General features: G+C 41.0%; 1 protein-coding gene across 1 annotated transcript in view; it reads right to left on the bottom strand.

Annotated features, from left to right (window-relative positions):
- Window positions 1-4,709: 4,709 nt before the first annotated feature.
- Window positions 4,710-18,507, bottom strand: part of SLC15A4 (solute carrier family 15 member 4) — a 59,430-nt gene continuing 45,632 nt past the window's right edge. Inside the window, exons 7-8 of the mRNA XM_050923521.1 lie at window positions 11,776-11,934; window positions 4,710-6,272 (exon numbers count right to left, since the gene is read on the bottom strand). Coding sequence (XP_050779478.1) covers window positions 6,124-6,272; window positions 11,776-11,934 — 308 coding nt within the window. The 3' untranslated portion in view covers window positions 4,710-6,123. The remainder of the gene's footprint in view (window positions 6,273-11,775; window positions 11,935-18,507) is intronic.

Genomic DNA, 18,507 nt, shown 5'->3' with positions numbered 1-18,507 from the left:
CTGGACTGGGAGAATTTGCAGTTGCCTACCTCGATGATGTGGCCATTTTTTCAGACTCCTGGCCCGAACACCTACTACACCTGGAAAAGGTCTTTGAGCGCATCAGGCAGGCCGGACTAACTGTTAAGGCCAAAAAGTGTCAAATAGGCCAAAACAAAGTGACTTACCTGGGGCACCAGGTGGGTCGAGGAACCATAAACCCCCTACAGGCCAAGGTGGATGCTATCCAAAAGTGGCCTGTCCCACGGTCCAAGAAGCAGGTCCAATCCTTCTTAGGCTTGGCCGGATACTACAGGCGATTTGTACCACACTACAGCCAAATCGCTGCCCCACTGACCGACCTGACCAAAAAGACCCAGCCAAATGCAGTTAAGTGGACTAATGAGTGTCAAAAGGCCTTTACCCAACTTAAGGCAACGCTCATGTCTGACCCTGTGCTCAGGGCCCCGGACTTTGACAAGCCATTCCTAGTAACCACAGATGCATCTGAGCGTGGTATAGGAGCGGTGCTCATGCAGAAAGCAACAGATCACAACTTCCATCCTGTCGTGTTTCTCAGTAAGAAACTGTCTGAGAGGGAAAGTCACTGGTCAGTCAGTGAAAAGGAATGCTATGCCATTGTGTACGCCCTGGAAAAGCTACGCCCATATGTTTGGGGACGGCGGTTCCAACTACAAACTGACCATGCTGCACTAAAGTGGCTTCATACTGCCAAGGGGAACAACAAGAAACTTCTTCGTTGGAGTTTAGCTCTCCAAGATTTTGATTTTAAAATTCAACACATCACAGGAGCTTCTAATAAAGTTGCTGATGCACTCTCCCGTGAGAGTTTCCCAGAATTCAGTAGTTAAAAAGTGTTCTTAAAATGTACAAGTCTGTTAGTTATATACTTAGGAGTATATGTAAAGGTGTATGTGTTGTATTAATCTGTTTATTTTCAAGTTCTAGAAGGAAATCGCCGCCAGTGAGCTTCCCCACTGTCTGCAATTTGGGGGGCGTGTCATAAACAGATAGCTAAGGGTTAATGTCTCTTTCACCTGAAGCACCTGACCAGAGGACCAATCAGGAAACCGGATTTTTTCAACTTTGGGTGGAGGGAATTGAGTGTCTAAGGTCTTTGTTTTCTGGCTGCCTGCTTTCTCTGAGCTTTGGAGAAGTAGTTGTACTTTCTAGTCTTCTGTTTCTAAGTGTAAGGACAAAGAAATCAGATAGTAAGTTATATGGTTTCTTTTCTTTGGTATTTGCATGAATATAAGTGCTGGAGTGCTTTGATTTGTATTCTTTTGGAATAAGGCTGTTTATTCAATATTCTTTTAAGCAATTGACCCTGTGTTGTATCATCTAATACAGAGAGAACATGTGTACTTATTTTTCTTTCTTTTTATATAAAGCTTTCTTTTAAGACCTGTTGGAGTTTTTCTTTACTTCAGGGAAATTGAGTCTGTACTCACCAGGGAATTGGTGGGAGGAAGGAATCGGGGAGATCTGTGTGTTGGATTGCTAGCCTGACTTTGCATTCCCTCTGGGGGAATAGGAAAGTACTTTTTGTTTCCAGGATTGGGAACAGAGAGGGAGATTCACTCTGTTTGGATTCACAGAGCTTGTGTCTGTGTATCTCTCCAGGAGCACCTGGAGGGGGGAAGGGAAAAAGGATTATTTCCCTTTGTTGTAAGACTCAAGGGATTTGGGTCTTGGGGTCCCCAGGGAAGGTTTTTCAGAGGGACCAGAGTGCCCCAAAACACTCTAATTTTTTGGGTGGTGGCAGCAGGTACCAGGTCCAAGCTGGTAACTAAGCTTGGAGGTTTTCATGCTAACCCCCATATTTTGGACGCTAAGGTCCAAATCTGGGACTAAGGTTATTGTAGTAAGCCTGAAAGCACTGTATGGTCTAATGCCTCTCATAGTAAGTATGAACTTCTTGATATTACATTTTAAATTAGTCAGGTGCTTACAAATGTCCATTTATGGTGACTCTTGTGAAGGATCTTTCTACTACACTGGAACAATCTGAAAAATGAACATAACTAAATGTAAATTGTACACTTCAAGGTATTCCATTAATTAGCTATAGGGCTCAGCCATTAAGTTAATTGATTAATCCTACTTCTGTGAATGGAGTGGAAACACTAAAAGATAAGGCCTGGAGAATGAATCAGCTAAGCCTTTGAGTCACAAAGACCTTATCCCTTTGATGAGAAGTGCCAGATTAATCTTCATAAATGGTCTAATTACTTGTGCCTGGAGCTCAGCCAAGTCATTACAAATAAAAATTAAATTATACAACTGATTGCGTGTTCAGTCTCCTCTCAAGAGTGTTAGAACAAATATACCGCCTTACGATACAGGCAGACATCGACTGTTTACTTATTACAGTGTAGAATGTATCCCCCTACCACTGAACAGAAGAAACTAGTCAAGAAAATATAGCTACAATGCCATTGCTTATATTAGGATAGCATCCAAAGATCCCTAATCAGGGCCTCATTGTACTAAGCAGAGTACCCACATGACTTAGAAGCCTAAGGGTATGTCTATATTTCAAAGAAAAAACTGTGGTGCCAAATCTCAGGTCAAGTGATCAGGCTTGTATGGCTAAAAATAGCAGTGTAGACATTCCAGCTTAGGATGGATCCCAGGTTCTGAAACTGGGTGAGGGAGGAGGGTCTTGGACCTCTGCTGCAGCTTGAGCAGGAATGTCTACACTGCTATTTTGAGCCCAAGTCAAATGACCCAGGCTCGGCGCCATTTTTTCTTTGCAGTGGAAACATACCCTAAGTGAGTTAGGAACTTTGGAAAACACTATCAATGGGTCTTTGCCCAAAGCTTTACAGTCTACAGACAAGAAACAACAGAAGGGAGAACCAAGGATTAACTTATAATGTAAGTTATTGAGGAGCAGCCCTGAATCATTTCAAAGATTTCCCTATTCAACCATAATGGACTTCATTTCCCTTCCTCCCCACCCTGACCTCATCCCCACTTCAAAAGTGACCTTGAAGTCATTGCATACTTTTATATTTGGCTAGAATAAGCCAAGCACAAAAGATCTGAGCAGCTGAGTCAAAGTAATTAGGATGAGTGACACAGGACACCTGAATCCAGAATCTATGTCTGATAAGCTGGCAGGCCCAGCCAAAAGATGTTCTCTAGGAAACTAAGATATTTCTGTGCACTGCAACTGAACCTAAGTGACTACACTGCTAAGCTTTTTCAATGTGTCAGGGCAGAGGCTACAACCTACAGTTTCTTTGTTTCTCTGATTACTCTCCAGCCTCAATAAATATTTTTAAAATTAGACCATTTGAGTCTTATACTGTTCAGGAATTTCACGACCACCATTCAGGACCGTTGATCTCCAGGAAGAGGTAGTGAAGGAAGATTGCCTCTCTGGGATTTTTCTGTCAAGGGGACCTTAGTGTCCTCACCCATGTGTCTCATGCAAGGCCTGCAGTCCCATGATCACCACAGATGAGAACAGCATTTGAAGGCGGCCAAAGGTGACACTTCTATGTCAGACTGATATTCATACCTTCTAGCCCCCTTGAATAAGGAATTCCAGAACCAAACCTCCAGATAAATAACTCACTAACCATAAGTGATGTTCAAGGAAACCTATGGAAACTGAGCTGCCTGCACACTGCACCAGTGTATGAGTTTACATCAGGGATTCTCCCTTCACCCTGTGACTGAGGAGTGGAGGCTGTTGTATTCCTAGCAGGAGACCCGAGACTGAAGTGAAGAACTAAAGAGAGAGACAGAACAAAAGGAACATTCACTGCAAACACTATCAGCCCTCCAAAGAGAAACACATGCCAAGTGGAATGCATATTAAGACTCCACCCACTTGGGCGATTAAACTAGTTGAACCACATTAAAATCTCGTCTACCCCAAAGACTTTAATCTGTGGTAGCCCTACTGCAGCAAGAATCTGGTACCTTGCAGCACTGCCATTTCAAATTCCCTAGTGTAGATATGGTCTTAACACACTCCCTACTCAACATAAGTTTCCCATACAAGTGTGGAACAGGAACAGTTTTTATCATCAAGGAACAGACTTTTGAGAATGAGTTAATCTAATGAGATTTAGCCTCCAATGCAGATAGGTATCTATAAAGAATTCTAAAAACAGCAAGAAATTAGCTAAATGGTGGAAGTATTTATTGGTATAACTGGGTAACAATTAGGTGGTACAGCAAAATTCTTTTCTGCAATTACAAATGCTTTACAAATACAAACCTGTCTTCACACGGAATCAAACCTTCCTGATTCATCTCCTCAGAGTTCTGTCATCTTAAAAAGGGAGATCGCTTGATAAATAGATTTTTAGATAGCCATATGATTCTTCTGTAACCTACTCCGGTCTTTGCCAAGCACATTAATCCCACCAGACCAAACTGGCTTTAAAGATGATGTACCACAAATAGGGCATTAAAAGCTAAATAGAACAGAAATTATATTAGCCAGTAGGAAATATTTACAGTTTTGCATACAAGAGATGCAGTTCTTACTTTCACTATTCTGTTCAAGTCTTACACCACGATCAGGAGGTATTTAGGGACTTAGACCCAGCAGGTTTAGCACTAGCTTGTGGGTCTTTTACCAAGACGACAAATATATGTAATTACCCCCAGACTCATTCCATTAGGTGGCACAATTAATGGGATTGTAAGATGTATTTGAGGAAATAAAGACCAAAGAACACTGGAGATCTGCAGTGTAATTTTATTCACTTGGGAACAAAGGGTCAGAAGTCACAGCACAAGAGTTCATTTTGCTTTGTAAACTCATTAAAAGGATATTCTATGTACCAAAAAAATATTTTAACATTTTAAATGCAGTCAAAGGAAACTGTAAAAGCTCAAACACATTCAACTGTTTAGTAAAATATTGATTTTTCAGTTTGTTTTCTTTATAATCACTTGCAAAGTATTGCTTTCCATATCACCTTGCATATGCAGTATTAAATACAATAGGGTAAAGCAATTAAAGTTGAACAGGCTGAAAGAGTAAAAACTACATTTACTCTATAATAGGAATGTGTTGCTGAAAGTTTCTAGCCCTGTAGCACATTAGCAAGAATTACATAAAAGACACCAGGACTGAAGATATTAGGGCTAAGAGACCTCCAATTGATATTACACATTCATCTACTGAAATTCAGTCTCCAATCTCTTTTCACATGCTTGAAAATACTTAAGGAACTTTCAATAGAGGTAATGAAACTGATAACATTAGATAAAAGACTTGCTTATTCAATGGACACAAGTTTCCCTAATGTCCTAATACATCTAACTCTGACCTTAAAAAAAAAAAAAAAAAAAAAAAAAAAAATCCTGGAGTAAAACCAGTTCAGTCCCCAAAAGTGTCTAACATGTATAAAAAATGATAGCAGCTACAAAAGAACCTACTGTATTGTCTAAATGCACCCAAGCCCATTTTATATTAAATACTGAAGTGTAGGCTTAAAACATTTGTCCTATTTGCAACAAAAGATCCGTTGCATACAAGCCATCCCTTTTTATCCAGGCTAGTCAGACCTATAAAGTTTAGATTGCCTCCAATTGTCCCAAAATTGACCTGCTGAATTTCGTGTCCTCAAATTTTTAAAATTCAGAGATCTCTTACTAATTTCACTGAGCCTCTTGAACTGTAACCAGAACTTCAAGGAAATACAGCATTGTGGGAAAAACAGGTGCCTTCAACATAAAGACTGCTGAAAAGTGTTCCCCCCCTACCCCCCCATCCACCTTTCTTCACTGAACCAAGTTCGTTACTTAGGAGTGAGTCACATTATACAATGTTGCCTTATTAGTTTTGACTAGTTACATTCAGTTTCCAAAGATGTTTAGTAGTCCCAACATGTCAGCATGAGCACAGCGCCTTCAACATCTAGAGTTAATGCACTTCCAAGACCTGCATTCTCTCTACAACAGGGCATATGAGCCCCACCAACATAAGGCACTTGCCTACAGGGAAAGGGGCAGGGGTGAGAACTCATGTAACATGCAGGTTTAAGGAAAGAGTCCCATTGGAGAACAGTTTAAGATCTCGCAAACTATCAGTTCATTGCCAGTTAATTTATTGCATGCTGGTCTAAAACTGCTCTTCCACTTCAGATACTGTCAGGTCCTCCCATTGGCAGTCATTCCATTAGTCCTTGATCTTTGACGGTCGTATTTCACAGAAACAATAAGGAAAAGCAGGAGGGTTGCTCCTTGGATAGCCGCCAGCAGGAAAAAGTAATAGTTTAAAAAGCAGCCATTAATGTTACCTAGAAAGAATTGAAGAAGAAAAGTAAATACATAGGGAGTATACAATCCCGCTCAGTTGTATAACAGAGATTTCTCTCTCCAAAAGGTGTCAGCAAAACCAGAACCAGATCATATTTCCATCATGTAACCGGTATTTCAATTTTTGGCATTATCTAGAATATAAATTGCAGTTCTAGGAAAATATACAGCCTGCAAGCTGTGCTTTGTATTTTGTGCTTGTACCTCTTAAAGTCAGGAATGCCCTTAAGAAGAGCAGACCCCTTTCGCCCACACAATATGATTTCTCCTCAATGACTGCACACAACCCCACTTAATGTTACAGGAATTACATGTGTACAGAGGGGAGCACAAGGCCCCTTAGGCCTCAACAGTTCTTTTTAAAAAGAATTAGCAGCCTGAAAGACAGCGGCCTTGGCTACAGTGGCACTTTACAGCACTGCAACTTTCTTACTCAGGGCTGTGAAAAAACACCCCCCTGAGCGCAGCAAGTTACAGCGCTGCAAAGCGCCAGTGTAAACAGTGCCCCAGAGCTGGGAGCGCGCCCCCAGCGCTGCAAGCTAATCCTCGCGGGGAGGTGGAGTACCTGCAGCACTGGGAGAGCTCTCTCCCGCTGCTGGCACCGCGACCACACTCGCACTTCGAAGCACTGCCACGGGAGCACTTTGGAGTTTCAAGTGTAGCCAAGCCCAGAGACAGGAAAGCTGTGAAGGTGCCTCCTTTTTTATAATTGATTTTCAACTAATGCAGAACCTGAATTCATTTAATAAACTCCTAAAAGGGAGAGAAATGTAAGTGCTAACCAGAAATGTTTATAGGTGATGTACCCATGCAATGCCTTGTGGACTCACTCATACTTCAGATAAAACAGGTTACCTGAAAAACTATGAAATGCATATCTAAACAGAATTTTGCTCTTCTCCCAATTTAAATAAATGAGACCACACACAGAGGTGTCCCTTCCCCCTTTTTTTCTTTAAATATAAAAAGAGCTACCTTGCTAAAAATGGAAACCGACTCCCCTGCTGGAAATGCTACAAGCCGAATATGCTCTCTCAAGACTGCTATCAGAGTAAGACAAAAGCCTCTGAACTTAATGCGCTTTTAATTTACAGGCTATAGTTTCTTCATTTTAAATCAGAACCCCCAAAATGTATTTTCTCCTCAATGCCCTCTCACTCTGAAACAGTCCTTAGTACATAAATGGACAATCTTACTCTCCTGCAAGGAGAGTTAGAACAAGATTTGTATCAACAAGTGGTCAGGTTTATGGCTCGCTGCTTAAATAGAAAGGCAATCAGTAAAAAAAATTAAATGAATTGTTGGTATAGAAAACATTCTGATATGAAAATGACTTAAATCACTGAAGATTTCATTTCACAGACGTATGCAAAAAAAAAGTGTATGGCCAAAACGAATCCAACGTATATTCAAAGGAATGAGTGAGGAACATTTCCAACTGCCCAGCACCTCCTCCACCTCTAATTCTTCACTCAAAGCATCATCATTGGTTTTTGTATATTTCTTTCAACCTGATAAGGCATTTTCACAGCAACTTCCTAGCAATTCTGCACACAAGATATAATGTAGATCTGAAAGATTTACGAATGATGATTTTTCACTTTTACTACCTGAATTGTCAAAAATCTGATTTTTTCTAATCCACTTTTCACAAATTTGTACAATTAATTCTTGGGCTTGGTTTACACTACCAACTTATGCTGGTATAACAACATCGCTCACGGGTGTGTAGACAGTGCTATGTAGATGGAAGGGCTTCTCCCTTCCCTGACATACCTTCTGCCTCTCGGGGAGGTGGTGGACCTACGCTAATGGGAGAGGCTCTCCAGTCAGTGTAGTTCGTCTCTTCACTAGGCACTACAGAGGTGCAGCTGCAGCACTTCCAATGTGGACAAACCCTTGAACTGTAAGTTGTTTAGAATCCGTTCATTATACACGTGCAATATTTGAGATCAGAGCTTTGGATGATACCACTCATACAGTGTCTTTTTCTAACTCAACTGGATATGTAACTGAGAATCAAGTCTCCAAAGTGAACTTTTAAATACAAGATCAAAGCTAACTTTCTCTGAATAATCTCCAATATTCACTAAAAAGGCATTCTATGAACAATCCTGGCAGAAATCCTATTTGCTAACATTCACAGAGAGCAAACAGTGAAAGCAAAGTTTGTACTGTCATTGCTCCACAAGACAGATTTTTTCTTTTAGGTCCACTGGATCATTCTCTTTTTATCCTTTAACCATCCAGTGTTCTAATTTAATTTATCCACAGTTTTTAGCCAATACTACCTAAGCTATTTCATGGAAAATAGAAGTTTATGCAATGAAGATGGTAAAATGGTCTAATTTTAATGATCTCCTAGAATATAGTGAACTGTAAAGCTTTAGGGTAAAAACATGTGTTTTACAACATCATTGAATTGGATGAAGCATAAACAGAATTCTGAAGTTCATATACTACAGTTTCTTCAGACAACCTCTTAGCCTTGTTCAATGTTAACGGTGCCTGTGTGTCTGAAGGCCTCAATCTCCCCTCCCTGCTCAGCCGAATGGGGAAATAAAGTTACAAAAATTCATCATGAAAAATTCAACAGCATTATTCACATCAAGCCATTACTGCAATTCTCTTTCAACCCTCTCAGAGCAAAGTTAGGAATCCATCCAGCTATGTGGAACTTCTTTCTGGTTCAATTCACCTCTGACATTTCCTCAAAGTTGTTTTAAGCTAGTGATTTGTGGCACATTAAATGCTTCTAAATTAAGAAAGCTCATTGGTAAAACATTATCCTTCTATTAAGAAATAAGCTCCTACTACCGCTGAATTTTCAAGAATACACTATGGCTTGCTTCCAACGTGCCACGAGCTACAGCCAAATTGGACCATTACGACTATTATAAGCGAAAGGGGGAAGCAAGAAATAAAGGACGCACACATCAATCCTTACAAGCTTTGAATGCAGCATACACGTGTTGAGATTAAGTTATTGTAATTATTGAAACGCAAGATCTAATTAAATGAGTTTATAATAAAAAAGCAATAAAAGCAAAAGCAGTCTTCTCTTGACATTTAAAATACAATATACTTTCAAAACTCCATTTGGAGAGCAGAAGTAGTAATATTCCTTTGTGGGATGGGATGTTAAAAATCAAGATTTCATGGAGTTATCACAGAAATAATTTAATCATTTCAATGTAGCAATCAACACTTAAGTGCCAGCAGACAGTGTGCTCTGCCGCCATCAATGGGAAGTAGTGAGAGAACACATGGGAGAACGTTTAACGCTGTTAATTTATACTGCATTTCTTTAAAAATGTATAGTTGTAGAATATCTAATGAAAAATTCACGAACACTTCATTCACAATAAAGCTTCACTCTCAACTGATGGGCAGGAACCTTGAAGACCTTACTAGGTCATATTAATTTAAAATTTGATACATTTGCTAAAACATTTTTAAAATAAAACAGTGAATTTAACACTTTGAAAAAGTACTCGATAGCACTAAAAAACAATGAAGCCCTATTTATTCACTGGAGTAACAGTCCACGTAGCAGCAACACAAGATACTACAAACCAAAACCACCCCGCTGGTAGGCCTCAACCCCTGATTCCAAGGTACAAACTTTGGGAACGCAAGGGGAGATAAGAGCTCCGCAGCTGCCGTTCAGGGCCAAGATAGATAGGGATTTCTGGTAATTCCCTGGTAACAGCTGTCCACTGGGAAGCAGACTGAGCATCCCCAGCTTACTCTACACAGCTGACCAAAGGAGCCACCCGAGGCAACACCTTTCAGTCTTAATAACCCAGGAAGCATTTGAGCCAATCTATGTTTTTAGATGAGGGTGCTACTTTTTCTGGGACTGTTTTATCATAGCCTAAGGAAAACAAGATGGGATGGATCATGCTAGAAAAGGGGACAAAAATGTCTAATTAAAAATGACAAGTATGACAAACATTTTATAACTAGTAACTTCCTCCATATTTAGTGCACATCTCTTGAATTATATGTATGTTGTAAGAATGGACAGATTTGATCACCAAAGTTGCCATGGCAGAATAAATCTTGGCCAATATTAAACAACCAGTTTTAAAGTCTTTTTATCATCTTCAGGATGAACAAACATCAACCCCAGAGGAACTAGGTCTCTCATTGAGAATTTGCTGGTCTGGTCCTGTGCTGTTCAGTCGTTGCTCTACTAGTCTCTTACGCTGCCTACGGTTTAGCAAGAGAGACGAGGTGGGTGAGGTAAAATCTTTTATTGGACCTCACCCACCTTGTCTCTCTAAAGTCTTGGGACCGACACGACTACAACACAGCATACGGGGTTTCCCAGGCAGCTCAAGAATCTCAGGGAAAACAAACAGTTTCCCATTCACCTCATCTGAAAAATCTCAAAATGCTAAATTATAGAAATATTTTCTACAACAAAAATTATTCCTGTGAAAGCCATGATCAAAAAACCCCACATCTTTAGAAATTCAACAGTTATGGGTGTGTCAGAACAAAATGCTTGTTACTGCTGTACAACTAGATGAAATGTGGGACCTCTGTTTTTGGAATAAAATTTTGTATTCGTGATGACTCCTGTGTAAAGATTAAGCTTTTGGCCATCTGTTTTTAAAGAAGGAACTTGTAAAATAAAGATGCCAACTTATGGCATAAATGTAGTTTCCAGACAAACTGTTAAAAAAAGCCTACCTCACATCTAATCTAGCAGAAAGGGCAAAAAAATTCAACACCAAGTTTAACTTTAGGCATAATTTGTTGAGGGTACATAAAACTGTACCTGCATATCAGTGTTAACCTAATTTATTAAATCTTTCACACACTCTTCTTGCTGGAACTAATCATGTCACTGAAGTCTGTAAATGATCTTATGAAATTCCCAAGGTGCCACCTACTGGTGTCAATGATTTTGTTTAACTTCAACTGAGAGAGTGAAAGTATGGCTTAGCTGGGACTGTAAGATAAACTGATTGCTAGGTAGAAATGCAAATTTAACTCTTGTATGATAATTGCCACAAAGTACCCTGAAACATGAGTTGCAAATAATCAGCACTCTAGTCAAAAACCTGTTTTATTATTTTTACTGAAAATGTGTAATTTAAAAATTTTTAAGAGACAGCAAAAGACTTTCTTCAACTGCTTCTACTAATCTAGACATTCCAGCTAAAATATTCTTAAATGTACAAATATCTTCGGGTGAGCAAAAATAGTAACACAGCTGAGCAATTAACTGAATCAGCTCTTTTATGAAGTCCACTTTACAACACATGCATTTCTAATATATCCATTTAAGACAGTATCTCAGCTCCAATTGTAGCAATATGCAAGATGAAATTATGTCTTTGCCACATTAAGAGGGTTTACAAATTCAAAGTGTTACAATTCTAAGCTAAGAAAGTTCCCACCCTTGAAATATAATGATTTCTGATTAAGCATTTTACTTCATCATCCTCCAATACACTGAGGATTACTTACCAAAATCTGTATGATTACTCATCCAGCCAATTGCGTTAATAGACACCAACGCCAGAAGTCCTGAGCCAACAAATGACCCAATTCCAGAAAAGAAAAAGAATAGTCCCATAATGGCACTCTGCATGGATTTGGGAGCAGCTGAATATGCAAATTCTAGGCCTGTATTAAAAGAAAAACGGTATCAATCTGTAAGAAATTAATGTGCTTGGTTATCAGCTCAATGTGCCTGCTAATGACAAATATCCATGAACATTGAAAATACATTTGTACAAGGTTAAGAACAAGAACTTGGATTTTCCGAGGACACTACAGGATTTATGTACCCACTCCCATTGATTTCCAATGAGTATCCAACTCCCTTAGACTGCTCTGAAAGTCTTAGTCAAGGTTATCAATGTTTTATATTTGCATTAAATCCTGAACTTATATATAAATATAAAATACTGTGATTTTATGTGCTGCACCACTCTCCCTCCTATTGTTCTTTCAGCAAGTGTACAACCTTTTAGCAAACAAGTTTTCTCAGAAAGCTCATGTCAACTGATATCAGTCAAGTCTAATTGTATACCAGAATCAAAATACCATCTAGGGAGTTTACAGTATACTTGGCTTTCAACCTTATCCAAAGTGAGTTAAACAGCTAGGACACTGTCCAGCCAAACTGTTTTTGATCCAAACTGTTTTTGGCAAGTCTGTTTTGGAACAGTTTTTAAAAAGCCATGTTTGAGCATTGATGGAAGGTGACTAAAATATGACCGAAATGTGAAAATTTTTAAAGTAGTTTTCATAACAAAAGCCAGCTCTCTTGACTCCCCATATGGTCTTCTTGGCTAGACCATGTTTTGACTGAGGCAAATCGAACATCCCGCATGGACGTTCATTTCTCTCAATTTGCAACACTTAGGGCAAGTCTCAATAGTTTTTAAAAAATGTCCCCTCCTTCCAATACAGTTAACTATTTAACTTTACTGTGGGCAGGTAGGACCTAGAATCTGCATATCAGACTAATCTGCAGCCCCAGTGCCCCAACATGATATGCTGTTATAGGCCTGATCCCACAAAAAACTTAGGCACATGCTTAACTTTAAATAGTCAGAATTCTACTGAAGTCAATGGGACTACTCACAGGGCATAAAAGCGAGGACAATTTTTTGCAGAATTACAGCCAAGGTATTGTCTACAGGTAAGGGGAAGGGATGGGAGACTTAAGACAAAGTCTGCCTTTTCCTGAAATTAATGGGAAAGACTCTCCATACCTCCTTTATGCTTCTTTACAGAGGCATGGCTGCACCCATGAAGCAAGCTCAGAGCCATCCTCTGTTCACATAATGTTGAAACTGCAAGTATTTCTTTAACACTGCTTGACTATCACTGCTCATCCATACACAGTGCTTGATAGGAACACAATGGTGTTTTCCTTTAAGGGGAAAGGCTTAAGACTTCAAGCCAGATGGGTCAATTATTCAGGGCCTGAGGGTGCAGTTCTGTTCAGACAAGGAAGTGCATCAGAACTACATGTTCTCCCTTACTGATCTGTAGTGCCACGTGGGAAACCGTGTCTGAACCACCACATTGTTTTCCCTTGAAGCGGAGAGCATTTGAATGCTGCCAAGTGACATCTCTATGGATTGAAGAGCCCTTTTTCAGAAGTCAGGCGGGAGGCTCCAATAAAGGTAAACCCACAACGTGAGGTTCAGTGTCCTTATAGATGTATGGAAGACAACAGTATGTTTCTGGGAGAAGACAGCTTCTGTTTAATACAACGAACACTAAAGAAGTTAAAAAATTGTCCAAACCGTATTTATTGGGATGTTTTGCCACTAATATTACATTTGAAATAGTTTCTAATTCTTATTTGGCCAAACCCTTATTAAAAATGCTGCAGTCTGTTCATCTTAAATAAGACTGTAACCTTGCACTAAATAACCCCAGCTGTCAGAAAAGTTCCCAGACTATCCGAGATTCAGTCTGGTGACCACACTGGATACTAGTCACACAACTCCAACTGAAGTACACTGAGTGATAGAACTCCAGTCTGATTTTTTTCTTCTTAGTTCCTTCACAAAAGCATTAGATTTAAGTGATACCTTTGGGGGGAATGTAATACTACATACTTCTGTAATTAAAAAAAATCATGCTTCCAAACATGAATAATGTTCCTAAGCACCCGAATATTTAATCTGGCCTAAAGAACATAAAATCTTTTCTTTGCCTTCAGTGATATTGCTGCCTGCTGGCAGCCATTGATAACAATTTCATGCTACCTCAAATAAGCAGTTTTGAAATTAAACCCTCTAGTTGTTGGTGTTATGTGAGATTACGATTCTCAGCTAAATAAGGGTGCTTTAAAAGGATTGCAGGGAATAATACAAAAGATGAATTCAGTGTGTGTCATCTTTTTAAAGGTACCTGAAGTGAAACTAATATGGTTTAATAAAATTATACTCAGCTTTACTGTAAACAAAAACAAACTTATGTTTCAGGTTTTAACATATTCAGTTCTTTTTGAACAAAATGCTTTCAAATCACAGCATTGTAACCATTAACATTTCACTTTTTTAAAATTGAATTTCATAGCACTATGGATACGCCGATCACATTTAAAAATCATGTTTTTCTTGAAGTATTTTCCATTCAATCTTAAGGCACCTTCTTATTACCAGTCATTTAATTTAGATAATTATCAGAAGATTGAAACAAAAGCTTTGAAAACCAAATGGAAGGAAAGGGTAATATAAAGAACAATTAAGATGTGCATGAACTCCCCAGGTCAAACAGGCACATTTATATTCTCCCCGCCAAAAAAAAAAAAAAAAATTGGCTATACAGGTTTTCACATAGAATATCAGGGTTGGAAGGGACCTCAGGTGGTCATCTAGTCCAACCCCCTGCTCAAAGCAGGACCAATCCCTAGACAGATTTTTACCCCGGTTCCCTAAATGGCCCCCTCAAGGGTTGAGCTCATAATCCGGTGTTTAGCAGGGCAATACTCAAGTTACAAAACCATTATTGGAGCTGCAACAAGTGCAAAAGAACAGCAGTGTAATTGCACGAGAATACGACAGGACTTAAAAGGTATTACTTCCTGTCTATTAAATCAAGTAGTACAAACAACCTGGAATCTAGGACTCAACAGAAGAATTAATCACTCTTTTTTTAAACCACTGATCCTTTGACAAATACATTGAAAATATCTGTTACATTTTGTCTGGGAACTTTTATAAACTATGTAATAATTCTGATAGTTAAAAGAGAAAGATGACATCTCAAAGAGGGAGGCACCAAATACCTTTTTCAAACATACAGGCATTTCTTGTAAGTCAGTTGCGTACATGAATTCAGATTTAGAGTTAACATGATTCCCCTAATGTTGCTAAGCAACTGCTGCTTTATTCTCTGCTTTAAGCTTTCTCTGTAGTTGAGAAAGATATTAAAACAGATGACATTCAGAAAGTGACTTGTTTAAGCAAGAATTCCAATTGCTTATTCTGAAGTGATAGAAACAGCCTATAGTAGCTGCGGGTAGGAAAATATTCTAAGATAACCAGAGATATTATGATGTTATTACACATACAATAAAACGTAACATGATAAAAGGGCAGCACTGATTATTGCAAAGGATCCGCTCTGCACTCCCACAGCGCATCTTAAGTTAGCACCTTAAGTCGCTCCATTCCCCATTTTATAAGCAGTTAAGTTGAGACAAAGATGTTAAGTGACCTCTCCTATATATTATTGCGGCAAGATCAGGAACAGACCCCACAGACTACTAGCCTGGTGTTTTACTTACTTAACAATTCCCCAAGGTGCTAAATTTTATTTATTCTAGTCCAATACAATGCTAGTCTGGACAGCAAGTTACACCCTCCCAGCAGACAGAAAAACAACAAAGAAAAGCTTGCACCAGCTGTGCAGGCCAGTTTATTATACTCCTAAGTAATGAAGAGCAAAATGAAGTCAAATGTTTGGGAAAACATGTAAAAGGACAAGTGCCTCAGAAGTAGAGGAGAATGTAGCAGGAGGTACAAAGAATTAAAGGCTATGAAATAAACATGTAAAAAGCATGAAATGAAAGCTGCTGATCCCTTCTATTCCAAAGAGAGTCAGGCTGGGAACACAAATCAATGTTGTGGCCTACTTGTGAACTGACCAGTACTTACAGCCAAGATGGCCTCTGAGGCCATGCCACACCTATCTGAAGGACTTTTAGATGACTTGAGATAGTTTCATGCATCTTCATATTGTAAAAGGTAATCATAAACCCCAACTCTAGCACCCATTCATGTAAATGCATGCTGCTTGTTTCACATGCAAAATTCATGGAAGATAGGTCCATCAATGGCTACTAGCCAGGATGGGCAGGCATGATGTCCCTAGCCTGTTTGCCAGAAGCTGAGAATGGGCAACAGGGAATGGTTCACTTGATGATTACCTGCTCTGTTAGTTCCCTCTGGGACACCTGGCATTGGCCATTTTCGGAAGACTGGATACCGGGCTGGATGGACCATTGGTATGACACAGTATGGCTGTTCTTATGTTCTCCTTTTGCACCAAAACCCAGCTTGCTCAGAGAATTTAACCATTTCCCAGTACTGGTGTGCCATAGCAGGACAGATGGAAGCAAAGGGCTGATGAGCTAAAGGCTCTCTGCTATTGACCTGAAGGGGAACAGACTTTATGGGAACTGGGGACAGCACGAGCCACATGTTCTGATTCTAACTTATTGATTTAGTCCAGTGTGACAAAAGGAGAAGCAGCCTCTGAAAACCATCTTGTCCCATAATGGGAAATCCTATCTGAGGGAATCATCTAAGGCAGAGGTTCTCAGACTCCCTGAGAAGGCACAGCCATGAGCCAGGGAAGTGCCAGCTGCCTGTCTTTTGACCAGGTGTAGTGCTGCCAGAGTGGATTCAGAGCTCCGCTTGGTGTGGGCGCTGGCCAGGGAGGGGTGGACACCAGGGAAAGTAGCTTCACCCAGTACTCTGCCCCTCAGCTTGGTTATGCCCACAGCAATGCAGGGGCTCTCCTGCTTCCGCCATCTTCGCCCGGCCACCCCCATATCTCCCGTGCTCTCTTTGGTTGAAGTAGCCTATGCAGTATCAGAAAGGCTCCTCTCCATTCCCACAGGTCCCCATCTCATTCCCACTGTATTCTGAGGGCTCCCCTCCATTCACTACTGATCTGCTGCTCACCTTTAGGCAGTGGGGCTGGGTAAGTTAGGATGACCAGGAGGGCTCTCTCTTTGATCAGCTGCAGCTGTTAACTTCCAGTTCTGCACTCACATCACAACAGCAGCCCCTGTGCAAAGTGGGCTCTGAGCTCTGCCGCAGCTCGTGGAATCACCTTCCTCCCTGGTGCCACAGGGCGCCTGTGCCTGGTCATGTCAGGTGCCAGGGAGAGCCAGGGTCCTGCGCAGTTCCTGCCTTGGATGATGTGCTGACTTCTGCAGTGCACCAGTGCAGCTGGAGAGTAACCAGTTGGTCTCTCCCAGGAATAGCCCCAGCTTCCCTGAACATACCACAACAGAGGCCCATTCCAGTTACTGACTCTGCACCCTCATTGACTTCCTGCTGGATTGGACCTACACACAGCTCACAGAGCTGCTGGACCAGTGAGTACCATACTCTGCCTCACTGCCCAGGAACCCCACTGCTCCTGCCCACCTCCACTAAAGTGAGGGGGCCTGCTCCCTACCTGTGAGCCCAGCATCCGTGAACCCCGTCACTTCTTCCCACGGCCTCTGAAAACTGGGGAAGAGTTGCAGTGTCAGTCGGCGTTAGTTTCCAAAAGCATTTGGGCAGTGTTATTTTAGCTGCTCTGATCTGTATTTTCTGAACACAAAAGGTGCTTTATGAAATAAAATTGGTACTTCTGACACAAATACTCAGACCTATATACCGATCAAAGCCCTTTAACTATTACTTGTATTCTTGCAAAGTATGTAATTTTCAGTTTTGTGTTGTCACAGTAAACTATGGGGGAGGGGGAAATTGGTTTTTCTTAAACTTTGCTATATGGAACCTAAGTTAGGAACCCCTGTGCTAAGGGGAAGAAACTAAGGCCATGTCTACATCTAAAATTTTGCAGCGCTGGTTGTTACAGCTGTATTAGTACAGCTGTATAGGGCCAGCGCTGCAGAGTGGCCACACTTACAGCAACCAGCGCTGCAAGTGGTGTTAGATGTGGCCACACTGCAGCACTGTTGGGCGGTTTCAAGGGAGGTTCGGGGAACGCGAGAGCAAACCGCGGCGAAGCTGGTCTCCTTTCCCAGTTTGCTCTCTCGTTCCCCGAACAAGCAGGTCTCCTTCCCTGCGGTTTGCTGGGTGGTTCGGGGAACGCGAGAGCAAACCCGGGAAAGGAGACCAGCTTCGCCGCGGTTTGCTCTCGCGTTCCCCGAACAAGCAGGTCTCCTTCCCTGCGGTTTGCAGGGTGGTTCCGGGAAACGCGAGAGCAAACCGCGGCGAAGCTGGTCTCCTTTCCCGGTTTGCTCTCGCGTTCCCGGAACCACCCAGCAAACCTCAGGGAAGGAGACCTGCTTGCTCGGGGTTCGGGGAACGCGAGAGCAAACCGCGGCGAAGCTGGTCTCCTTTCCCGGTTTGCTCTCGCGTTCCCGGAACCACCCAGCAAACCTCAGGGAAGGAGACCTGCTTGCTCGCGGTTCGGGGAACGCGAGAGCAAACCGGGGAAGGAGACCAGCTTGATTACCAGAGGCTTCCTCAGGTATGCTGGGAT

This window comes from Gopherus flavomarginatus, chromosome 15 (assembly GCF_025201925.1).
Source record: "Gopherus flavomarginatus isolate rGopFla2 chromosome 15, rGopFla2.mat.asm, whole genome shotgun sequence".
In the NCBI taxonomy this organism is placed as follows: Eukaryota; Metazoa; Chordata; order Testudines; family Testudinidae; genus Gopherus; species Gopherus flavomarginatus.
This window is presented reverse-complemented; position numbering and strand designations above follow the sequence as displayed.